Source organism: Thunnus albacares, chromosome 12, assembly GCF_914725855.1.
Source record: "Thunnus albacares chromosome 12, fThuAlb1.1, whole genome shotgun sequence".
Lineage (NCBI taxonomy): Eukaryota > Metazoa > Chordata > Actinopteri > Scombriformes > Scombridae > Thunnus > Thunnus albacares.
In genome coordinates, this window is record NC_058117.1 from 3793860 (window position 1) to 3820287 (window position 26428).

The 26428-nt window shown below is 39.1% G+C and overlaps 1 protein-coding gene across 1 annotated transcript; it reads left to right on the forward strand.

The window, feature by feature from the left end:
- Nucleotide 1: 1 nt before the first annotated feature.
- LOC122993677 (polypyrimidine tract-binding protein 2-like) lies at nt 2–23939 on the forward strand. Its single transcript, XM_044368041.1, has 17 exons — nt 2–97; nt 3668–3689; nt 4107–4158; nt 4894–5057; nt 5242–5313; nt 5412–5483; nt 5577–5735; nt 6054–6164; nt 6678–6846; nt 13388–13465; nt 15161–15273; nt 18759–18792; nt 20752–20844; nt 21330–21446; nt 22022–22121; nt 22241–22318; nt 22596–23939. The coding sequence occupies exons 1-17, from the start codon at nt 90–92 to the stop codon at nt 22723–22725; spliced, it is 1572 nt and encodes a 523-aa protein (XP_044223976.1). The 5' UTR covers nt 2–89; the 3' UTR covers nt 22726–23939.
- The last annotated feature ends 2489 nt before the right edge of the window (nt 23940–26428 follow it).

Consider the following 26428-nt stretch of genomic DNA (forward strand, 5'->3'; position numbering starts at 1 on the left):
CATGAAGAAGAAAAACGCCCATTTTGCTCCACTGTCAGGCATCCAAGTGTGCTGAAACAGCAACAGACAGAAGAGGACAAAGAGCTGCAATGGACGGGTACATGTGTTCATATTTCAGCTAACGCTTCTGAGTGCACTTTCTACAGCTATGCATGTGACAGTTAGACTGAAGCTCAGTTAAAGATATGCTAGCTGTTTGTTCAGCTGCAAACCTTGATGCTTAATATTGAAGAACCTGACGGTAGCTAGCTAACACCGCCAAGTGCCAACCGAGAAATGTGGTGGTTCAGTGTCGTCCTGTTTGCAGGGAAACTTATATTTACTATAAAACATGTCTCCGGGGCATATTTAACGTATCATCTTGTTCTTGTTACTTCGGCAGTGTAATAGTTTGCGAGATAGTTAGTACAAGGTAATAGCCGGTGTGTCTCCACTGTGGTGCGTGAAGTGTATGTTACTGTTAGCTGGATTACTGGCATTTAGCTGCCGGCACGAATGAAATGCGTGCTAAATGTTTTTATGATAAATGGCGACAGTTATTGTCGGTTATTATTAGTGTAACAAGCTATTAGCCCTGACTGTGTGTTATTAATGTCCTGTCAGTGCTGACTGCTGGCGTTAAATGTTAACTGAAGTAATGAGGGTCCTTTGTCTGAAGCTGATGTGAGCTGCATGCAAACTGCCGGCTGAGCAGCAACATAACTTCAGCTGTTCTTCATGACTGAATTTAGAAAGTATTTTAAGTCCATCCAATTCATAAACAAGAAGAAATGCGCACATACATATACAGTTAGTATGCTCCAAGAATTTCTTTTGAAGAAATCTGATTTTATTGCCAAACGTTTACTTTTCTGTTAAGTTATTTTTTATTTATTTTTATTATTATTACTTTCATTTCATGTCCTGTCACCACATTGAATGTATCAACCAATTGAAAGTGAAGTCATGTTATCTTTATTTCATTATGATGCCTAAGTGTTTTCTGCTGTTCAATTATGATAGCAGGTGATCCAGGTTCATCATTAATACATCAAGCGGTTAAGTTTCTGTATGTGCTGCTGCCACATGGAGATAATAGCATATGCAATAACTAAATATGGCATGGCAACGTTTGAAAAAATATCTAAGAATAAATGGTGCTATTAAGATCCCCTTTACGTTCTATTGTAAAGCAGGTTAGCTTCCATTGGTGTCCAGTCTTTGATGCTGCTTGGACTTCCTTTTCTTAAGCAAAGTGATGAAAAATGTTGCTTAGCATGTTAGGATTTTGTAACAGTTTATTAGTTGTGCATAACAACCTTAGAGGATATGAGATCAATTAACCAATATTAGTGTTTTAGTAATTCAGACAAAGAAATGCTAATTTCTTGAACCTATGAAACTGAATAGATTGTTAGTGAACCAGGAGTATGAAAGGCAAGGCAAGTTTATTTGTATAGCACATTTCAACAACAAGGCAAAGTGCTTTACATAGAGCATAAAAGGCATCAAGACAGAATATAAAAGCAATGCAAGTAAAAAGACATTTAAGTATAATTTAAAAGTGTTAAATTTGGAAATAAAAAGAAGCTAAAAGGGAATAAGCCAGATAAAAAAAGTTAGTGTAAAATATTAACCCTCAAAAATGCTTTCCATGCAAAACCAAACATTTCAACACATATAATGCATGATTTTTCTTTAAAATGTCACTCAGTTCCCATGTACTCAAAGTAATGTGCCACAATATTTTCATCCAGGTTAAAGTTACCACAAGGAACTTTTTACTGGTAATGAAACAGTCTCAATTCAATACTGATACCTCTATATGACCTACATAAGCAAACGAGACCATCAGTGGGAAGATTGGCTGTTTCTATATAGTTTATATATAGCATTGCGGTTACGTTCTAAAGCACAAAGAAACGCACAGTACCTTCCCACAGGGTGTTGGACCTTGGTGTATGAACAGTATTAAAACAAAGTTAACTTTGTTTCACCATCATCATATTACAATTATTAATCTTACGTAGCCACAAAACGATACATTACCTCATCACTATGCATCCTGCAAACAGCTGTGTTTAAAAAAAAAAAAAAAAAAAGTGTTAAAAATAAGTTGCGTCTTTCTTTCACTCTATTTAGATCTTTACAGTGGGCGGTGGTGCTCACTTACAACGGGTGTTTTCCCCGCTGCATTTAAGCAAGCCGAGTCAACCCACTGCTCAAAAAACCTACACTCAACACAGCCCAGGTTGAAAACTACAGACCGGTTTCACTCCTGCCCTTCCTATCAAAAATACTTGAGTGCACTGTCTTTAACCAAGTCTCTGAATTCCTTTCTGAGAACAACCTGTACAACCTAAAACAGTCTGGCTTTAAGCAGAGGCACTCTACCGTGACTGCACTCCTGTCGATTATGGAGTCACTACGCTCAGCTACAGCTGCTGGTCAGTCCTCAGCCCTTTTGCTGCTGGATCTGTTGATACAGTGAACCACCAAATCCTCCTCTCCACACTCACTGAACTTGGTATCTCAGGATCCGCCCTCCGCTGGTTCATGTCCTACCTCTCAGGGAGATCTTTTCGAGTATCTTGGAGGAGAGAAGTGTCCAAACTGCACAGCTTATCCACAGGGGTTCCTCAAGGGTCAGTGTTTGGTCTCCTTCTTTTCTCATTATACGCCAACTCACTTGGCTCAATCATCCACTCCTGTGGTTTCTCATACCATTGCTATGCTGATGATACCCAGCTCTTCCTGTTGTTCACACTGGAAGACCTCACAGTCTCGGCTCGGATCTTGTCATGCCTTGCCGATATATCAGCATGGATGAAAGAACGCCACCTTCAACTCGACCTCTCAAAGACTGAGCTCCTTGTCATCTCAGCCATCAGCTCGAATCAACCCAACTCATGCCCACAAAGTCTGCCCGTAACTTGGGTGTCATGATGGATGACCAACTAACCTTTAAGGTTTACGTGGCCTCAGTCGCACAGTCGTGTCAGTTTGCCCTGTACAACATCAGGAAGATCAGACCCTACCTGTCTGAGCATGCAGCACAACTCCTGGTACAGGCTCTCGTAATATCACACATCGACTACTGCAACTCTGTACTGGCAGGCCTCCCCGTATGTACGTTCAAACCTCTGCAGATGATCCAGAATTCAGTGGCAACTCTGTTCGATCTGCACCAAAAACCCAGCTCTTTCGTGAACACCTCTGCACTTGATGGACTGAAAAACAAAAATGCCAACAAAAAATAAAAAAATCTGCTTCTATGCAATCTATGCACGCTATGCATTGCCTCTGTGCACTGCCGGTTGACATCTACGTCCTATTGGACTCAAACTTAGCTTTATGGCACTTAGTCATGTTGTTCTCTCCTGACTAGATCCCTGCTTGTGTTGTATCAGCTCTCAGATGTACGTCGCTTTGGATAAAAGCGCCTGCTAAATGAAAGTGTAAATTGAAATGCAGTCCTCATTCTGGGAATCTGTAACGCTTTTGTCCATAGCGGCCGCTAAAATCATCACAAAATGAAAGTTCCTTGTAGTTACTTTAAACTTTCAACAGCACCAGTCTCCCTTTCCTTTTGTGTTTTAAATTATTGCATTTTCCTGAGAATTCGAAATAACATTATTTCTTGTTTTTCTTTTTCTTTTCCATCTCCCTGCATTCTCTCCACTGGCAGTGATGTTGCGGTTGGTGTGAAGGCAAGTCTTACTTTTTATTGTGTTTACCTAAACACACTTGTATTTCCTATGTCTGTGTGGTATTGTCCATAAATGGACTCGATGTACACATGTGTGAGTGAATAGATTTATCTTATTAGTGTTTGGGTGAAGTTACAAGATAATATGCTATAAAGGTTTGTGTTAAACTTGAGAAAGTAATTTGTAGTTTTGTCCTCTGTTTGCCGCTTAATATTATGGTGAGCAATGACAGGATGTCAGGTGATTTTTATTGCATTGCTGTACAGTAAGGCAGACAGCGATTATACAGTTCGACCTACTGTATGTTTGGTAGCATCACGTCATTGTGCTTATATTAGTAATATTTTTAGAGTTTGTCAGAAGATGGGATGTGAAGGAAAGTTTAATTTCTTTTTCTGTGTTTTCTTAACTTTCCAGAGAGGCTCAGAGGAGCTCAACATGTACGGTAGCAGCCCTAACTCTATGACTGGTGAGTTCATCCTTAACTAGGATGGGGTTAGCGGTGCAAACCACCATCATATAAAGCAGTAATCCATCCAAAATAGGGACGTGGTCAGGAAGTGAAAGTCTGATTGTGGTAATACCTAAACCTCAGTGGGTCCAGAAATGATAGAGGCTGTCTGGGATTTGGAGGAATGAATGGCATGCCTGCACAGATTATTATAAACCTGGTAAATATATCAGAATAACATATAAAGGGAGCTGAATAACCAGGTTATTGTATGTTAAACATTGTATCATGAATATGATTAAAACCAGGATTTGCTTTTAGAGTGGAGTGCAAATTTACTCTTGTGCATGTACACCAACTCACTGATTACTCAACCTGGTGTTGTAGACATGACACAGATCAGATGTAAAATAAAGTAATTTTGCTATGAAAAGATCAAAGGTCATAGGGATGCAAATGAAAAGCAGCATTTTTCAGTACAAACAGAAAAATATATTATTTGAAGAATTGGTGCATTTATTTGTTGAGGAAAGAAACGTTTGTTTTTTTTAAGCATGTTTTAATTAAAAACCTGACATGACAGTGTGACTGTGAGTCAGCATGCACAATACCAGCACCCTGAAACTGAAGCAGCTCAATGGAATTCAGACATCATTCATTTTATGATAACAATAATCTTGAGTTGTGGTGCTGTATGACTGTTTAATTTAATTTAATTATTTTGTTTGTGTGTGTCTGTGTGTGTGTGTTCAGCGAATGGCAGTGACAGTAAGAAACAGCGTCTGGATGAATCACCTCCCTCCAGAGTTCTCCACATCAGGAAACTTCCCAATGAAGTGTCAGAGACTGAAGTCATTGCTTTGGGGCTGCCCTTTGGAAAAGTCACCAACATACTCATGCTGAAGGGGAAAAACCAGGTGAACAATTGCAAAACTCTGCCCCATCAGGCAATACTTGGTGGTGAAAATGAAACTACAGCAGTGTAGGAATCACAACCACATTTCAGTTCTAAACAAGAAAAGGACCATTACACAAAGTCCTGGAGGTGATTTGTTCTTTTTTTTTTTTTTTTAAAAGTTCAATGTTACTGTGTTTTTCAAGGCGTTCCTGGAGTTGGGTACAGAGGAAGCAGCCATTACCATGGTGAACTACTACACAGCTGTCACACCGCAGGTCAGTGTCCATTCATGTTACACATAATGCATATTTTCTGTTTTTGTTGTAGAGGATGATTACTGAATTGTGTATTATATGGATCTTTCTCTTCTTAGGTCAGAAACACACCTGTCTTCATCCAGTACTCCAACCATAAGGAACTGAAAACAGACTCGGCTCTGAACCAGGTATGCAGATAGATGTATTTGTACACCAAACATCAACTAATTGACTAATGTAGAGAATTTGATGTTGATCCATTGTTTGTGCTTTCCATCTAGAGGGCCCAGGCAGTGCTGCAGGCGGTGTCAGCAGTCCAGGATGGAAGCTCTCCATCCTCTGACCCGGGAGTTCTGGACCTAGCTCCACCTCCAAGCCCTGTCCTGCGAATTATCATCGACAACATGTTTTATCCTGTGACGCTGGACGTTCTGCAACAGGTAGGACCCGTCATCTAGATCCAACAGTTTTACATTTGTCCTAATGTTTGAACCCTTGTTATCTGTACAGCAAAGAAGAGCCTTTCTGGAGAGGAAAATATAAAGAAATCAACAATATGTTTATGATCACCGCCACCCTCTCAAATTATGCATAAGGCATCTCAAAAGCCCATATTGGTTGAACTCAAACTGTGATAATAATTATGTGTCTGCAAGCTTTAAACTAGAATGTTAAAAATGAAGTTTGATAAACTGTCATTTAAATCAAGCCTGACCATGTTCCTGTGTTATTCTCCATGAATTATTTGATTCTTCCAGATCTTTAGTAAGTTTGGGACAGTGATGAAGATTATCACCTTCACCAAGAACAACCAGTTTCAGGCTCTTCTGCAGTTCAGCGACCCCGTCAACGCACAGCAAGCTAAACTGGTAGGATCAAACACATAGAAATTATGGCTGTTTGTTCAGAAAATATTAAAAAAAAACAACAGGGGCCTGTTTCACAAGAGCAATTTGCATGCACTGCTTACACAACAATCACAAATGATGGCACCATCCTGTTTCACAATGATTATCATTCACAAATTGCACATGTGTAGAAGTCCTACAGTTCATAGTCATGTTCATGCATGTGTTTGAAAGTCTGCTGTTTCTTTTGATTAGTTAAATGTATGAGAAAATGTTCTCATGTCACAGCTTGCATGTTGCACCTTTGGTGAAACCGGCCACAGGTCGACAGGTTTTCTGTGGGTGTTTTGTTGACTTTCAGTAAGCTTCCATGAGGCTTCGACAGTGTGTCATTGGCTCAGACTAACACAGAATGTTACACCCCATCTCACCTTTTTTTTTTTTTTTCTTTTAAACATTTTTGGCACATAACAACATATAAGAAGAAGCACTGTTAAAACACTATTATGATTCTCTCTCCCTCTTTCAACCCAGTCTTTAGATGGACAGAACATCTATAATTCATGCTGTACTCTGAGGATAGATTTCAGTAAACTGGTCAACCTCAACGTCAAATACAACAATGATAAGAGTCGAGATTACACCAGACCTGACCTTCCTACTGGAGACGGAGACTCAACCAACAAGGATCATTCTTTATTGGGTAAATACACCTCTATCTTCATCTGTCTACCCCACATCCATTCCAATCTGTCTTTGAGGTATAGAATAGATTAGAATATAACTTATCTTCGGCTCACCAAACACAAGAAACAGCAACATAAGGGCAGACAAACACATAGACGAGATCACATTATACATATAAAACAGTTCATGTCAATGTCTGTGGCTTAAATCTTGTTGGTCACTTTGTAGAGTTGAGAATACTGATGGCACTGGGGATGAAGGACTTCTTAAATACATTTGTAGTAGCTCTATGGCTGAAGAAAGGATGGGAGCTACCTGCCAGGAAACTCCTCACCTTCTTCCTCGGCCTTTCTGTAACAAGTTGAGTCAAGGGCTTTTGAGTTTCATCAACTATTCTGCTGGCCATTAACACAATCCTGGAAAGTTAATTTTTATAAAGATGAAAAGTTAAAAAGACTCTCAACAAGAGTTTTGTACACGAGTTCTAAAATCTGATGACTGACTCCGAGGCCGCTCAGTCTTCTGAAAAGACAGAGTTGCTGTGAGCATCTCTTGAATATATGTAGTTTCAGAGAAGCTCACCTGGAAATCCAGAACCGTACCAAAATATTTAAAGCTTTCCACAATTTCAACATGTTGGCCATCAAGTGAAACTGGCTCAGTTTTCAAATATTGTTTTGTACAGATAATTAATTCTTTTGTCTCAGCCACATTGATTTCTAGCTGGCTGAAAAGGTGCTCACCAAAGTCAATCAAAGAATACGCTTCTTTGTCAGAATTTCAAAATTTCTGGACAGGAAAGCAATGGTGACCTTGGCAGGATCCCAGGTCCAGCCTTATTTTGACTATGCCTGCTGTTCATGGTACAATGGCCTAACTTCGTACCTTAAAAACAGACTTCAGACTTCTCAAAACAAGATAGTTAATGTTATTCTGAAACTCCCCATGATAACCCACCTTGACCCTTCTCATTTTGAGAGCCTTGTGTGGTTGAAAATACAGAAGAATCTCTCAGATCGAGTTGTGCATCATACATAAGGTTCTGCATGGTGCTGTCTCTCAATACCTAAAAAATGATCTCATCCAGGTGAGGGAGTTGTTCCACTAGGGGCAGTTCCACTGACTTTGTTCCTCCTAGGTGTAAGAGTAACCTGGGGAAGGAAACTTTTTGTACATGGCAGTAAATCTGTGGAATAGATTGCCAGGAAATCTTAAAATCATACAAAGCTTGGGAGGTTTCAAGCTGGTATTATGAATTGGCTCAGAGGTTATAGTAGGATATTATGTCTGATAATAGGGTGTCTTTCTATATTTTATTTTCTTATTTTATTTTAATTGTTATGGATAGACCCAGACTTGTATATAATCTGCTGAGGGGGCTGTGAAATAATGTTGATATATTAATATATTAATCTCTGATGTACAGAGTTGTTAATTAGTTTTATTAACTGAGTGGCAAGTAGGACCAAAGCACTGAGGTTATTAATACTGTGAGAACCTGCTGAGTGTATTGTATTATTGTTTTGATCAATGTTTTTGTGTCATAGCCATGTCAGATCTGCTGTCTTGACCCCTCCCCTGCCCCCCAATCCCCAAAGGGACCACAATAGAAATAAGCCTTCCTTTTATATAAGCACTCAACGCTGTTTTTAAAATGAAATTGTCAAAGTCAATCAATCAATCACTCAGTACCACTCCAACCAACACATCCTCACCCTCTCCAATCTGCCTCCATTTATATGTTTTTTTTATGGAAGTTACATCATATTAACCTCTTCAAAACACAATGTTTTGGCTTATTCAAATTTTGAAAGTTTGGACTTTATAAGGGCTCAGAACATTCTGTTGGAAGTATATTATGGCCATTCCTATACTCATTTATGTCTTAGAAGTTGTTGCAGCAATTTTTGGGTTGGTACCATTTATTTAGATGACATTAGTTAGATTTTTGACCTCTTGAGAATTGATAAAAATGGTCAAAAATCCCTCCAAAACACCACATTAAGACACCAAAACCTTGACGAACACCATAGAAAAATTCATGCTGTGATTTGGTATCAAAAACTTTTGACATTTGGCGATATTTTATTGTCAATATATCTAGGAAAGCCATAGATCCTGTGAATGTCCTGGTCTCTAGTTTGTGGTTGTAAAGTTTCATGAGGCTGTGATTATCCTAGAGGTCACAATAGGTCATTTTATACAGTGAGGTCAAATTCCAAAAAATGGCCTCACTACACACACTATGAAATGGCTACTATGGGGACTAACATCATCACATGTTGAATACAATTAGGCTCATTGAATCCACAAGAGTCTCAGCTTTCCAGTCATACTCAATTTATGTAATTCCAAGACTGTTTAGGGACCCCAGTGTGCAGAAATATTCAACTACACTATTTTTAGAATAGGTGAAAATAACACATTTATACTGCATGCAAAAACCTGCATGGTTTTTTCCAAAAACTGCATGAGATTAGCATAAAGTGGGCATGTCTGTAAAGGAGAGACTTGTGGGTACCCATAGAACCCATTTTTATTCAGACAAGCTAGCATGACATGGTACCACTGGATGCCTCAGGTCGTCTAGTTTCATATGAAAGACAGTAATGTCGACCGAGGATGTTGGCGTCCTTGTGGTGTTTAAGAGGATAAATGCCATCCCAAATCAGTGAACAGGGAGTGTACATGGACTTTAATGCCCTTCAACAGTGAGTGTGCATCAGTGTTAGTGCAGCAGAAGAGAAAAAGACATACAGATAAGTTTCCTGTTCACAAACAATCAAGGATTCGTGTGCAGCAGGGGAGTAGAAAACCATTAGTCATAGTGCCATGATAGCTTATATAGAGGCATTTGAGAGTTAAGAAATACAGCAACTGTATGGAAACCAGTTTAATTACCCTTGAGAAGTACATTTTTTTAAGACGCTTGGCATTTCCAAAACCTTTTTTAGCCCACGCCACACTTAAAAACATCTGTTTGCTCTGGCTAACAAACATGACACGTGGAATTTCAATGAGAAACGGCAGCAACCCAGACTACACAAAGTTAGCTCTACAGAAATTAATTGTATTTATGGAAATCCTGCTGTGTTTACCATCAAAATATACCAGACACTATATATAGTACATGCCAGATGGCTTCTGTTGGAGGACAAACTCAGATGCCTGCAGTGTGAGCATGCAAAACGTCACCCATAAGAAACTGTGTAAATATTTCTCTCTGAAAAATGATAAGCATAACAACGTAATGCATACTGATTGGTCTGTCACCTCTATCAGCTGTACTAAACTTGCACGCTAAAATGCTTTTCACACGTCAAACCGAGCAGCAAAGCATTGATCATAGAGCCTGATAACACTTCACAAACAGCCTTAAACACACAGTAACAATGTGAGCAGTCTTCACTTAAAACCAGAGTTTCTTCCTCACCCGTCAACACAGAGTGTCCTCCACAGCTGCCATTCTGACTTCATGCAGAGTGACAGTGTTGTAGTGTTGTAGGGCTTGTGGAGAGGGACTACATTGGGATTTCTCTTCCATCTTTCCCTCCCTTCCATCTTTCCCTGAAGTGTCAGCCAAAAAGTAAGCTTAGACTGAGCAGGATTCCTGGCCAGACTGGGGACAGGTTTTCAGTGTTGTGCACATGTTGGCCGTCTAATACTGTTGCATGACAGCATTTTGTCAGAATGGTTTATTTAGCAATATGAAAGTGAAAATATGTATTTTTATGGTGTATTTAAAAAAAATTCTGAACTATGCTGCATGAGTAAATAATGCTCATGCTGGGTGGTATATCAGTATAATTTATATACTTTGCAGTCATTTTCTGGGATTATACAGTATTACAAAGATGTTGGACTTGACAAATAATGTCTTGGTGTTTTCCTCTCTGTGCCATTTTACAGATTCAGAACATTTATGCTCAAATGATAGGTTCCCTTTTTTCAAGTCTGTCTTAAAACAACAGTCAGGCAGCCGTATGAACAGTCAAATCATTCTTCCTGTTCATACTTGCCATTGAGAGATCACTTCCTAACACACGTCAGTGATAGGGGACTTTGTGGGGGTCTTTGTTTTCCTCTGCAGGGTTTCTTGGAGGGATAGTAACACAGAGAGGACGTTTTGTACTAAAATGACTTTAACTTTGGAAGATATCCACTTGATTTGTCTAAATCTGATGGATGAAACTTCATATGAGCTTCAGATGAACTTTGGATCTTTGCACAGAACAAAAACAGTGGATGTTGTCCCCGATCACTTACTTTGAAATCACTGTCGGAACAGATCTCTTCAGTGTCAGTGTGAACAGGAGGAATGATTGCAGCAAGCAAAACCTGTTTCAATGATCATTTGGGCATCTGACTGTTGTTTTAAGACAGACTTGAAAAATGATGGACCTATCCTTTTTTAAGGTTGACTTAGAAATAGTTTTTTCCCACTTGTCTTTTTTATAGTGGTTTGTAAGTTGCTCTTAGATTTTAATGGCAAGTACCAGGAAAATCTTACAACAACTGTACGTAGTAGTGTACAGTGAAGTAGGAAAGACGTGAAATATAGTCTAGAATGTCAGAATGTACAAAATAAGCTGTGGCAGGGTGATTCGTGACCCCATGGCCAAGTAACACGTTGCAAATTCAAGACTCCATTATCACCAGCTGATGCAATATAAAAGCTTCTGCCAGGTTTACTGCCTGAGGCTGGAGATGATGGAAACACCAGTCACTCCTTCTTTCTGTTCCTTCCGTCTCTCCTGCACTGAGTCAGTTAGCAGGAACACCTCAATGAGCTGCCTACTGAAAATAAGAAACATAGTGGTTGTTGTGTAATAGAATTGTGGAAAAATGGCACAAATTAGACAGATTAACTAGCTGGTTGTGGAGGCAAAGTCAAAGAGAATAATTTCTCTATACTGTGGAACTATTCCTCTATTCATCCTTTCATCTATATTTTTCATCTGTTCCAACTGACAACATCTTTGTTACTATTTTTTCATCAGGGTGTCAGGGTCTGTTAGCCAGGATGAGTTGACATTATGGTGTGCAGTTTGCACTGTTTTTACACAGCAGCAGTACTATTCCTGTTTCTGCTCAGTATCAGGTGACAGGTTGCTGGTGCGCTGCAGAGTCCTGCTGTGATGTGGTGTTGATAATCTGCAATGAGTTTTATAGTTACTTTTTATTTATGCGTAACTGATTGAGCCCATTTGAAGATGACATCGTGCAGTGATGTGCATCAGCTCAGGCTGTTTTGATATGTTGTGGTTTCGCTGCTGTGATACCGGTTCAAGATCATCAAAAGCTCCAGTGTTGTCAGTTTAATGAATACTTTATAAACCTCAAGCTTTATCTTTGCTTTGTGCTAGCCCTGCTTTTAGCATTAAGTAGTTTTTTGTAATTGAGCGAATGCAAAACTAAATGTACAATCAAATGTTTTATGGTTAATTTGTAAGTAATCTTGAGCCATTAGTGTGATTATTATAAACAAAGGACACAGTTAGAGACAGGAAGCTTCCACCAGTGTTAACACTGAGTTTTATGTTGTATGACACTGGGTTGGACATGGCAGGACAGAAGTGTGTATTGAGTATAATGTTAATGGAAGAATACATTAATACTACTTAATACCAGTAACATCCTGCATGCTTTACATGTGACTTTTATGTTGATCCTACAAACTCATATGTTCATTTACTTTGACACAGTTCATCTCCAGAGAGGTTGTCTATCTCTGACAAGATTGTAATATACACTGATCTTAAGGCTTAATCATATCATCACTGCAGTAGGAGGTATTAAACCGTCTTAATGGCAAGTTAAAGATGTATAGGACCACATGAAGAGGCGGAGGTGCAGTTGAAATTGATACAGCTGATTCCTCACTGGAATACAGAGGTATATGAAGCCAAATGCATCTACACTACATCTACAGTTTCTCAATAGTTATGGCCCTGAAATCAGCGCAGATGTTTAGTTTTGTCTTTAATCGAGTCTCAATATGTTTAGCCAAGCCCCGCCACAGGCATGAAAAAAACATCAATGCATTGCTGCACCCCGTCACAGATTGACTCCACAGTGTCACAGAAAAGGTCTGGTTACAGGTATTGAAAATGACAGTGAAATATTGGAATGCAGTATTTGTGATAAGAAATTAACAATTATATTCCTCATAAAGTCCTCTGTTGACATTTATATTGTCAGTGGAAATGTGGCACATCTCCACAGCAGTGAAAATCAAATGTCTTAATTTCATCATGTTGGTAAGCTATCATAATAACCTGGTTTTAATTATAATCACCGCATAGTCTGCTGGGAGCCAGATAATTAGTTCAACTGAATTTCAGTTTGTTTCTGGCACCTAAATTCTAAAACTAACTTCATATACAGTGTATGTGTAGTTTTAGATAAGTATGTGACATATTGACAATATTTGGTCATTATGGTATAATACTGTTACAGTGTTAATATTCTACTGACTTCAGCTCTCTTGTGATAATTGGTGCTAGGTTAGAGTGGTCAGTATTTGTGGTGTAAATCTAGTTGTCATTGTCTTGTAGGTACCCCATCTGGAGCACTAGCTTCCTACTCTAGTGGAGGAGGTTACTCATCTTCTCTCTCCCTCTCACAGGGCGGAGGTACCTATCCTTTTTTGCTTTTTATTTAATTCTGTTTTTCCATCACTCTGTCTCTGCTGTTTGCTGTCCTGTCTTTTGTCATGTCCTGCTATGATTGTCTAAATGCGTCACGACTGGAGAATAGTTTTTATATAAATGTCCTCCGTTGTTGGTTGATATTACAGCTAAATCACTAGATGAGACAAATAATGGCCTTAGGATTGATAATTAGCATTCATGATCATTTTAATCCTTTTGAGCAGATGGGTACGATGGAGTTTTCTCTATTGCATATTTATTATGCACTTAGTATATTTCCCTGCTTGTCTACTGGAAGCCTAATTTAATTGTTAAGAGATATTTTGTTCAGATGTACAGATTTTTTATTATTTATGTGAAAATGGTAGAATTTAAAGATTTCTTAATATTAGCCAAAAAAAGCAGCGATTGACAGTTAGAGTTGGTTAACGCCTGTACAGCTCTACACTATGCTGTATTAGCTGATCCTTTGAGAAAACTGAGGTTCCTCAGCTAGTCACCACTTGACCATCTTCCAAATTTTAGTGGAAAAAGACATCTGTCGGGGAAGAATTGATTCACTTCCTGTGTGTAGTGGCTCAAAAAGTATAAATACAATTAATTGCATATGCAGAATAACAGATCTTGTACATAATGTTTGAATGTTTTTTTATTCTGAATTCATGACCTTAAATGGTTTGACTACAGTTCAATATAATGCTTTCTAGATTAAATTCAGTTTTAGAAAGTCTAGCAAGGCTCTGAAAACTTCTATTCTCAATTAGAGATTCTTCTTCTCTTCTGAATAATGGGATCATACATGAATACGCTGTTCTCTACAAAGATTACAATAGTTTATTTCACATGAGAGATCTCTGTGTTGGTGTTTGTCGCTTGTGCTCTTCTGGCTGGTTTGAAGTTGGGCTGGGCTCAGTCAGAAAAAGGGATGTCATGTGCTTCTATGCACCAATCACACAGATATGTCATTTGTCCACAGTTGTTTTCATTCACAAAACTTTTAAACGAAAGGTCTTTAAACTTTAAATCTGTGTTGATGTAACTTGCCCTTTGATTGGAATGAGGTCGCTGGCTTGGTGAGCGTTTAGTCACTTCCCCCTCATATAATACTGACTCCCAGAATCACAGTAGATCCCCACGTATTTCACTAGAAGTGACATGTAAAAATGCAAAACTATTCTGTATTTTTTAATTTACTTTTAATTTAATTGTTATAAAGAAGCCAACTTTTTCAATATACCTGTAAATAGTCATTTATGTTTTGATCAAGTTGAGGTTGTTTAGGTTTTATTAAAAAATGCTAGTTTAAAGGTTAACCAAGCTTTGACATACTATCATACCATCAAGCACATCAGCATCCCTGCTTTCAATGTCTTTGTTCTGTTTTTCCATTCCTGTTTTTATGCACGTAGCACTGTGGCTTAAATGTTACATAGAGTAGTATGTACTGCATTTCTATTGACTATATTTCTGTCACATAGAATCTATTCAGTCTATTAAAGAGGATGTATTACTCTTGGCAAAGGTTCATGTAATTTATCATAATTTATGTCAAATTGCAATTAACATTAACAAGAGCATTAGTCTCTTTAGTGTTGTGTTTTTAAACTAATGTAGTTTTAATGTGATGTATTACATATTTGATTCTAATCTCTTTATTCCCTTGTGCTTTCCTAACAGGAGCCATTAGTCCTCTGAGTGCTGCAGCGGCGGCCGCAGCAGCTGCTGGTCGTGTTGCTCTGTCTGGGTCCGGAGTGTCAGGAGTCCTGTTGGCATCCAACTTAAATGAAGAGGTACACTAACCACAAGCATAACTAAACTGTGAATATTGAGCAGGCACTGCTGAATGATTCTCCTTAGATGATAGTCGTGTGAATTCTTGTGTGGGTGTGTGGTTGTATGTGCACTTAGCCCACTTAACAGCATGATTTATCATGCATCCCACGTGTAGTATAATTAAGATGGATTAAGGTCACAGCGTGACTGTAGGTCCTAAGTTCTCAAAGGGTAATACTTCATCTTAGACTGTTAACTTTTATAAGCATTAAAATATCTTAAATACTGATGTTATAGGTTTAATTTCTTTCTTTCTTTCTTTTTAAAACAATTTCAATTTTCAAACCTCTCTCCTAAAGTAATTCTTTATTTATGTGAATTATATGTTCCAGAAAATCCACACAAGACATTTCTACATGTATATATACATTCTACTGAAACATGTTAATCACTATAATTTGCCAAGTGGTTCAAAAGTGTGACATCACTGTGTGACCTAGTGAAATACCCCTTTATCTTGCTCGTGTGTGTATATGTGTATGTGTAGATTGTTTTTTGTTCTCCCTGGACTGTCATAGGTACCAAATTTCAAGGTCTCAAAATATTTTCAAGTATTTTATGTTTAAGCACATTATCTGTCTATTTCAGATCTTAAACGTTCTGTTGTGTTTTTGAAGCTTTGTGGTTTTCTCTATATCCAAATAATTACATACTTTTATCTTAGATTTCTGTTTATTCTGTCAATTTTCTGTTTATTCTCTAATTGTAAAAGTGCACCCACACTGTCATCTGTATCACTATACCTCCAATATCTGTTATCTGTTTCTGTGTGTCCATCTCTAGCTGAGCTCTCTCTCTCTCTCTCTCTCTCTCTCTCTCTCTCTCTTACTCTCTTACTCTCTTACTCTCTCTCTCTCTCTCTCTCTCTCTTACTCTCTCTCTCTCTCTCTCTCTCTCTCTCTCTCTCTCTCTCTCTCACTCTCTCACTCTCTCACTCTCTATCTCTCTGTCTTTTGTCTCTCTCCCTGTTGAGAGGGACTTCACAGTGGAGTGGTGGTTTTCACAGTTCTGCCCTCCTGTGGTAAAGTCTTGGTGCAGCAGCTGCGTAACAGCATACACTCCTCTCTGGTGACTGATTGAGAGCTCCTGTATATACTTGTATGCTCAATACAATCCAGTGGCTAGGTAGCGGTTGTGTGTGGTGAGGCCATTCTTCATGTTGTGAGTGTTGAGTTCATGGGATTGTTTTTCAGTCACTCGTTCATCCTTTCTCAAGCGTGTCATCAAACGGGCAGACTAACATCTATGGTCAGATTTGAGTCATTTTGAATGGAGTTAGCGTAGCAATACAAAAAACCCCAAACAGAAGCTAACATTTCTTACTATTAAATATCAGTTTGCAAAAGTAGTAGATGAAGAGTGAGATCCACCTGGCAGTGATGATGATTGATGTGCTATCACGTCCTTAATTTCCAGCACAGCAGCAACTGAGCTGAAAAAGAGAACATAGTCAAATGGGGGTCCGTGGTCCACAAATTAGACCACGGACCCCCATTTGATAAGATATTGTCCCAGGGTCCCCCATCTGATTTTTGCTTTTAGATGTGTTATTACAGAAAGTGTATGAAACCCATGATCAAAAGAGTCATACATCCTGTCACTGTCTTACTTATGGATGGAGTTATAGTGAAAATAAATTATTCCCCTTTTTGCTGGGGACCCCCTGGAACCTCCTCAAGGACCCATGGGGGTTCCAGGACCCCACTTTGAGAACCACCGCTTTAAACTTCAGGTTGATTGAATACTTACTAGACCGATAATTATCTTATTGCAAACGTGTCAGTATCTGTGTGTATGTCGTCCAATAAGTGACAAGAAATTACATCACAGAAAAGCCAAGCCAGGTTTATGATGATATCAAAAGTGTCACTGTTACAGTTTGTCTACCAGAGATTTTACTCAAGCTTAGTATGTATCACCACAAATCACCAAAACAAATCTAAGGGACCTGTATGAAGAGTGTTTGTGTTCCGTGCTTACATATTTTTTTATAAATGACTATCAGCCGATAAATCACTTAAACATTGACGTCAGTATCCAGTGTCGGTTGGGCTATAATCTTACATTAGCCTGAGTCACAGACTCTATTTCCTCAGCTTCTTTTGGGGGGAAATCACATTTCCTTGTTTTGCATGAATGATGGTGGTGGTGAAGGCCAGATCATGGTTTCCACATCTGTGTACACAGATAACTGAGGACTTGCACAAAGTCATCCGGACACACATACGCCTCTATACAATACATACTACGCACACATGTTCCACGTGTGCACACTATAAAACAAGGTGGTGACCTCTTGACAGCAAGAGGAAGAACTTCTTTGTTGTATTCTGCAGAACAAGAAGAAAAGGTTGAGAGCTTAATGAGAACAGAACACAAACCAGGCGTCCAGTTTACTTTCCTAACACATGTCCAGTGGACACACTTGTAGTGTGTACAATCTGCACGGTCAAAACGTTTGGGCTGTGCAGACGTCTGCAGAGGAGTCATGTGTCAGATTGACTTGTGTTCTACTGGCTTTTAGTTTATTTTAGAGGCTTTTTGCCTTGAAAACACTGAAAATAACTTTTTTCATTAAAGTGATCACATTGAAGTTGTTTATTTACAGTTCCTCTACATGTGTCAGTCTGATCTGTCACTCATAGACAGTTGTCTTGCCAACATTTATCTCCAGTTACATGTGATCTGCTTCATGATACTGCTCCTGTTTGGTCTGATATTTCCTTCCACTCACTCTTTCATTCACTTGTTTAATTCCTGCTTTATTCATTTCTTACATTTATTACCTTCTTCCCATCTTTTTCCTCACTGAGAAATACATCCAGCAGGGAATGTGTGTATGTGTGTGTGTGTGTGTGTGTGTGTGTGTGTGTTGACAGAAGTGTAAGAAGTGTGTGTGTGTGAGTGTGTATGTGTGTGTTTGTGTGTGTATGTGTTAGGAATGGAAGCAGCAATCATTCAGACTCCGTTGATGTTCCACTGATGCTCTGTTTACTGACCTCTGCTTTGGTTTTTGTCCTCCTCTCCTCCTTTCTCCCTTCCCCGCCTCCTTTCTTCCCTCCTCTGCTCCTTCCTCCATACATTTATTCTCTCTCCATTTGCCCCTCCTTATGGCCCTACATCCTTAAATGTTGTACTTTTTTTTTTTTTATTAAAACCTTTCCCCTCTCGTACGTTTACCCCGAATTTCTTTCACCCCCTTTTTTCCTCTCTTAACTTTTCTTAATCCGGTCTAACCCGACTTTGGCTTTGCCGTTTTGACTCCCTCCCCAAACCTCCCTATGCCCCTCCATCTTTGCTCCACCCCACATCATCATGGAAACCACCACCTCCCCCACCTCGTCCAATGCTGGGCGGTCTGATCTCTACCTTCGTCTCTCCTCTTCCTCCTCCTCTGCTCCTCCTCTTCCTGTCCTCTGCTCTGCGGTCTCTCTCTCTAAAGATGGTCACGCCTCAAAGTCTCTTTACCCTCTTCGGTATGTTCAACCTCTACTATTCTATCTGTATATCTCTCTCTGTTAATCCAATTTTGTTCACTTTCTTCAGTGATGTCGTGGACACGCTATGCCTCTTTATCTTTCTGTATCTATCTATGCCTTTCCTCTATCATATTGTACACTACAGAGTTAAAATCCTCTGCTGTCGCTACATTCAAAGTGAGTCTGAGAGATTGTCTGTTTGGTCAGCTTATCTAATAACTGATGAGAACAAAGACACCAAAAAGCATTCACGTGTTGTTGAAACTCGACGACTCGGCAACACGTAAAGGCAAAACCCGATCCACAGTTTGCAGATGGAACTCCATCACGTCGGGGGTGTATCTGTACAATAGGAACGGCACGATAAAAAGTGCTCACTTTGATCACATGTTATGTTTGCCTGCATATCTTGTATCTAAACTCTATTTTCTTCAATTTCCTGGCATTAAACACTAAAACGTGGTTCAAATGCGGTGTGAAACTTCTAAAACAAGATTTAGATTTAAAAGAAGCAACACTGAGGTGAGTGACTGATTGCCAGGCCTGTACCTCCTGTAGCTGCTTCATCATGAATCATTTTAGTCAAGCGGTCAACAATAATTAGAGGTGTGATGACACAGCAAAAATGATGAAGATCCAATTTGTTGTATAAAAGGAAGCAGATCTACCCTCGCTAAGCTGAGATGCTAACAAAACTCGCTGAACCTTTTAGCTTTCATTGTGCTCTTTTTTTAATGAAATTAAATTAAATTACATGTAGATTTCATTTTTAGCAGATTCTCATTCCATAAATTAGTTCTGAAAGCAACTTTACAAAAGGCCAAAATAAAAGTTTTTGGTTGTTGTCTGGGTAATGCATCTCTGCATGATAGTTTACTACAGAGAGAAGTACTTCTGTCCTACAACAATACATCTGTTAGTGGAATGTGTGGTACATGATTAGGAGTCATTTATTCCCTATTAGCTACACTAAGATGTCAGGCTAGTCTATTATCATGATAGTGTGTGTTAAATGGTTTCATATAGAACACTGGAGCCTCCAGTCTACCTGGGACATGTGGATTATTTCTGTGTTTATGTTCTCACCACATTAATAGATAAGTTGATCATGACAGTCCAGTGTACTCATTCTAGTTTGTAAAACCTTCATCTCTTCCTTTTCTTTTTGCCTTTTCTCTCTACATTTTGTATGAATCAAGTCCAGTTATAGTGCACCTTTTCATTTTATATGCAAGTTCAAATGGCGCGACTGTGCAGATGGGATTACCAGCCACTCAGTCACCTTAACTAAGCCTATCATAAGGGTCACATTAGACTGTCAACCAGCCCAACAGTTTGAATATTTTTGTCCTTAGACTGTATTAGACCAGTTTTAGATACTTGAGGATGTTTACAGATCTTTCTAAAAAATACTCACATTTTGAGGTGTTCTCTCTACATTCACTGTACACACTTCTTTATACAGCATGTTCTGCTTTAGGTTACTTTTTTCCTACACTGTCCATTTATAGTTTTACATTTTTAATCACTTACTTTCATATTGGATTTGTGAATCATGCACATACTGTTCAGTCAGCCAAACAGCCAAAGTTTCAGTTGTGTCAGTAGTAAAGCTCAGCTAAGGTATCTGACTCTTATCACTGGTTGACAGTCATAACATAAAACGTCTCTGTGATACTGAAGCGTTTGATTGAGTCTCTAGTGGAAGTCAAATGGGAAGATTCCATCTTTTCTTTTCATTTGTCTTTCTAGCACTAACTTAATTCCTTCCATCCTTCACACCTCTCCTTTTTTTTTTTATCTTCGTCGGCTCCACCTCTCCTGCTCTGTCTGTTCTGTCCTCCTCCTCCTCATCTCCTCCTCCACCCTGCTCTCTCTTGCTTTCTCTCTCTCTCTCCCTTTCTTGGTCTGCCTCTCTCTCTCTCTCTCTCTCTGTCTCTCTCACCCTACTTGTAGGAGTCTATGGTGATGTCCAGAGGGTGAAGATCCTCTACAACAAAAAGGACAGCGCTCTGATCCAGTTGTCAGATGGCAACCAGGCTCAACTTGGTGAGTTTTGATGGTAGTAGTATGTACCACTAGTATGATGACCAATAAATAATCATTTCATTAATGAAAGTCAGGGGTGATGTTGGGCAGTGTGGCTTTATGGTTTAAATAATGAGGATCCCACTGGTCAAATTAGTTTGTAATGATTTGACATTTTGAAAAGTGTATTCTAAATGAATGATCAATTCATTTAAGTCTTTTCTACTTTGTTAGACACAATATTTACATCAGTTAGTGTTCAACCTGACCATATAGTGAAGGCTAAGAAATATCATGCATATATTCTGGCATTGTTATGTGTGGAATTCAATCACCATCCTAGAATCTGATTCCTAGAATCTGCGTAACCATAGAACAATTTGATGGATGTGATATGTTAAATGTATCAACATGAAACACTGTACAGTATCTGCAAACGTGGAGATGTTGTCAGGTTTTTATACTCCTAATCTGCCCATATCTTCTGTTTTTCTCACTCTCTGTAGCTATGAGCCACCTGAATGGTCAAAAGGTGTTTGGTAAAGTGATGAGAGTGACGCTGTCTAAACATCAAACTGTGGCTTTGCCCAGAGAAGGATTGGATGACCAGCTATTAACTAAAGGTAAGGGGGTGTATCTGCATCCTGGAGTCACTCATTTATGGTGTCAACAGCCAGATCAGATATTCACAGGTCTACACCAAGTCTTCAAATTAAGTTTAAAGCCCTTACTGTCCAATATTCCTCTAAAACTGTTCAAAAAACACATTCAGTGAGACCATTTCTACCTCAATCACAGTATTGGCCTTAAATGCTAAGAAGGCCTTTGACTAAGTAAGCCAGAGTCCAGATTTCAAACATCATAAAATTCATTGAGAATTGTTCACTAACAAACTGAGATCCACCCCAATCTCAGATTGACAGAGGCAAAAAAAACAAGGGTGCTCGCTCCCACCATCATTGTTTTTCATCGCCTTGAACCACTGACAGATGTATTGATACTCCATAAAAATATATAAGGGAGTTGTAATGGGAGCTGGGAACATCAACTTGTTTGTTTTGCAGATAATACAGATGTCTGGAGTTTTAGGTTCCACAACACACTTAATTTAGTTTTTTAATTTAAGTTTTCTACATTAAAGAATTTGCACCTAGCATTATTGTCGCCATAATGTCAATATTTTGTTTTTGTTGGACAGATTTTTCTGGCTCACCACTTCATCGCTTTAAGAAACCAGGATCCAAAAACTTCCAGAACATCTTTCCTCCCTCGGCAACTCTTCACCTCTCCAACATCCGGTAGTACAACACTACACGTAGTAGTCAGATGACGTTCTTTCTGTGCTTGGGCGTAGCGATCTCTTTGGCTTCATGTTGCTTTGCTTCAGGACTATAACAGTTTGTCTTTGCATGTCCAGGGATGGAGTTGGAGAGGATGATCTTCGTCTCCTGTTCTCTAACAGTGGGGGAACCGTCAAGGCCTTCAAGTTCTTCCAGTAAGCAGCACTTCAATATGATGCTCTTTATGATACTACACGTCTACAAATTCTAACACGGAAATTGCTATTTCATATATAGGTACATGTCTACTTCTAAAATTGAAAAGGAGATGATATAACGAACCACACTTGTAATATCTTCTGTACTTTCTACATGTAGGATTAGAAGCTTGTTATGCTATGGACTAACCTAACCACAGTTCCATGCACACACACAACACGTGAGCTTTTATGGTAAATATTGAACTGTTTGTTTCTGGTCTCTCCTCATCAGGGACCGTAAGATGGCCTTGATCCAGATGTCATCAGTAGAGGAAGCGATCCAAGGCCTGATGGATCTTCACAATTATGACATGGGAGGGAATCACCATCTGAAAGTTTCCTTTTCTAAGTCCACCATCTAACCCTCACACACAACTCCTAAACCTTAAGATCTATGACGAGCGAGGAAGTCACCACCGTTGTCCTCTTTTCCACATTTTCTATTCACCTCTTCTGCACTATCCCCAAACCCTAAATCAAGTAGAACAATATTTTATCACAGAAATGTGTCCAAACCTTAAAATCCAAAGTGAAACATTAAAAATTGTTTTCAGTTAAAATGTTAAGAAAATTAAATATTCCATAATGTACATTTTCTTGACCAGTAGAAGCAGTACATATCTGAGTCCTATCCCAAAGTCAGTTTGCAATGTCCCACTTTGACCCGCGACAGCTGAATCTTGTTTTTGCTGACCTCCAGAGGTGTAACTCCTCACCATGCTGCAGTGATGTAAAGTGCACTCCAGGGTGTGTCAGTGTACTGTGACATCACTGTTGGGTGTCCACATCCATCAGTGATATTGGGTGTGGTCAGAGGTGAAAGAGACTCGAAACCTTGAAACACAGCTTTTCACCTGGTGTTTTACCCAGAGATCTCTTTTCCTTGGATTTCTGTTGAGGTTTGAGTTACTGTAATTAATCATCTGGTATTTTTCTGAACATTGAGTCGCCATGTGAACTACCCACCCATTGTATTCTTTTCTCAAGCAAATGCCAATTTTAAACTCCAAACTAGCAGTCATTGCTCATACTCCCATACACGTATGAGCAGTCATTAATTATATGACTCCTCTTTTCTTCTCTAACAGGCAGCCATCAGCTGCTGTCTTGAAGATGTTTTTTGGACAGTGCAGTTTCTGACACATACACACACTCAGTGTGCTGGTTCACTCCTGTATATTTGTGCACTTTGCTGCATTCATTAAAAAAACTGATATTTGGGCATTTTTCCAAGCTACAAGCATAAGGAAGTGGTCATGGTGGTGTCACTGAAGGCTAAAGTGTGATTCATGCTGTTCTCTCCTCTCATCTGCAATGTAAAAATGACCAGTTTGATATGACCAGCACCCAGTGATGCATTGTAAGGATTTTAGCAACCTTCACTAGAACAACTTGCAGCTCTAAAGCTGGAGTGCAGGACTTTTGTCTCCCTCTTCTGGCATTAAGAGTAAAGGGGGCGCTTGGCTGTGAATACCTGAGTACAACGACGTTACTCGGACAAGGGGAGGACATTTCTTATTGTTTGATAACGTTAAAAATAAAGTTAGACTTTTCTATCAGCTTCACGACTCTTAAAAAAAAAGACGGCAGAAAAGAGAGAGAGCTGAGAGCACCAGCAAGTATGAGAGAGCAGCTGTGGTCGAGCGAGCCTGAGTGTGAATGAAGAGAGGGAGCGCTGGTAGCAAGAAAGCTGGTGAATCAGATCAAGAAAACGTTAAGTTCTAGAGCACAAACACCCCCACACACCTCGAATGACAGGCACACAGAGACGGCCAGTAAAAACGGATGTGTTTTGACGGCCCACTGGGATTTGTCCCAGTATACCCGATGGCCAGTACACACTGGCTGTAACCTACTGTTGCGGCTGTAAAACAGTGGTTTTGAGCGTCACACAACCACCGCGAAATGACTCGTTTCACTATCAGAATTTGATCCATTTGGTCCGATGACATTTGGAAAGTCTCGAATAGCCGCACGATTAACGGCCAGCGCGGGAATGTCGCCCCGACATTAGATTTAAAACTCTGTATACTGTGAAATACAGAGAGGTTTACCTGGCGGGGATAGGCTTAACTAGCATTGTGTGAACTCGTTTGGCTTGAATATAACGGACGTTCATTTCTATGTAAAAGTTCTGCACTGCAGGTTTAAAAATGTTGCTGCACCACACAGAATCACTTTAAATGTTTAAACATCAATAACTCAATACTAAGAAATCCTCAAAGTAGATAGCATAAACTTTTTATACAGTGTGGTGCAATTTCGAGATTTTAACAGGCATTTTTTTCTTTAACAGGCATACTTTCTCTCTGTTATTCCCATGGCTGAATAATCACTTTGAAGCTATTTATACATGCTGCTCATTTGATAAAAAGCTGCAAGTTTATCATATCACGTTTATGGGGATGTTTAAAGGAATTCTGTGAAATGGGAATCATAGTTTTGAGCTAATGAAACCTGTTTAGGTCAATTGAATACCCCTAAATTTCTTTGACAAAATGACTTGGAATGTATGGACATGAACACACTGCTGACATGTAATCATATTGAGGATTAACAGGTGGGTCTTTCCTCCAAGAATAGAGCTGTCTGTAATGTTCCTGTTTAGATCCCATCCCAGTCTTTTGAAAGCCACGGCTGTGAGTGGGTTCACACATACACAGGTGTAGACAAGGTTTCAACATGTGATTCTGGTCTTGGTCTCTGATTTTGGGAGGAGACCTGTTGGGACCAAAGTACATGTGCCTTTAGTCTGTGGTCTGATTTTACTGTTGATTCTTTTGTGTCTTTAAACTGATTATTTTACTGGTAATGTTTGTCGATCATGTGTTGTAAACCTGTGGAAAGAGATTATTTTGTTAATTTTTTTAAATAGATATGAACCTCGTTTTCTCAGTCCTCTGATAACATGAGCCTATTTATCAATCAGAAATGCACAGAAATCTGGGTCACTGTTTCAACTGAGGTCATCTTTAAAGTGACTTTTTATTTTTCACTCATCTCGGGTTCTTACTTGCAGCGGAAAAGTTTATTTTCTTGGACAGTTTTTCTTTTAGGGGATTGTTGTAAATTTTCTACTTGAGTTCAGTTTCTTTTGTGATAAGATTTCAGATTAGCACAAATTAAACATGTCTTTTCTACCAACAAGCCCAAGTTAAATTGTGTGTGTTTGTGTGTGTGATTCAGACCATGTTCAGGCCTCTGCTCTCATCTGTATCTTACCTGTCAATAAACTTCTCTCACTCTGTTCAGTTCTGTCTCTCTGCTCTCACTTCTTTCTCCCCACTTTTCCCTCTGTTAGCTGTTCTGTTCTTTCTACATTTCTGCTGAGACATGAAAGCAGACGCTATGTCCACACCATGAAGACAAACTACCATCTTCACTGATCTACTCTGCACCCGCATGTGTGAACAGGTTTTCAAAGAGCTACAAGCTGATCAAATGTTTGTGAACTTGCAACACCAGAAAACAATTGTGACCTCAGTCATTGTTGACTGATTGGTACAATTATTATTATTTATAATTATTTGTATTATTATTTATTTTATTTTATTTTATTTTATTCTTTAAACCTGCAGGGTGCAAATGACTATGACCCCTTTAAAGGATAGTTAGGATTTTTTACAGGTATGAGTTACATACTGGTAGTAATATTGATATTAGCTCCACCCGGGAATCAGTGTGTTTTCAGGTTAGACCAAAATGAGTCACAAGCACACAAGACCATAAAATCAAAAGCAAGCTTCAAGCTACAATAGTCTGCAGTGAGACTAATAATGTGCAACGTGGTACAAGAACTGTAACAAAAGATGCCTAGACCGGAAACAGGATACATCTGAACATGGAAAAAAGAACAGCACTCTTCCTCAGTAGCACCATTGACATGCCCTTACCCTGCATATGCTATATGGAGCTGCCCATTGTCCAACAGATCTGAATGTGGATGTACATGGCAACCTCCAGATATGAATGTGTGCAGCGTATTTCTTTTTTGCAATCAACAAAAAGGCCAAAAACAAGTCCTCCGGTAATAAACTCAAAAAAAGTGAAACTTTTGTGCTACAG

Coding starts and splice junctions, on each gene's coding strand:
- LOC122993677 (XM_044368041.1), top strand. Junction 6,847..13,387: donor CAAGGATCATTCTTTATTGG/GTAAATACACCT, acceptor ATTGTCTTGTAG/GTACCCCATCTGGAGCACTA. Junction 13,466..15,160: donor CTCCCTCTCACAGGGCGGAG/GTACCTATCCTT, acceptor CTTTCCTAACAG/GAGCCATTAGTCCTCTGAGT.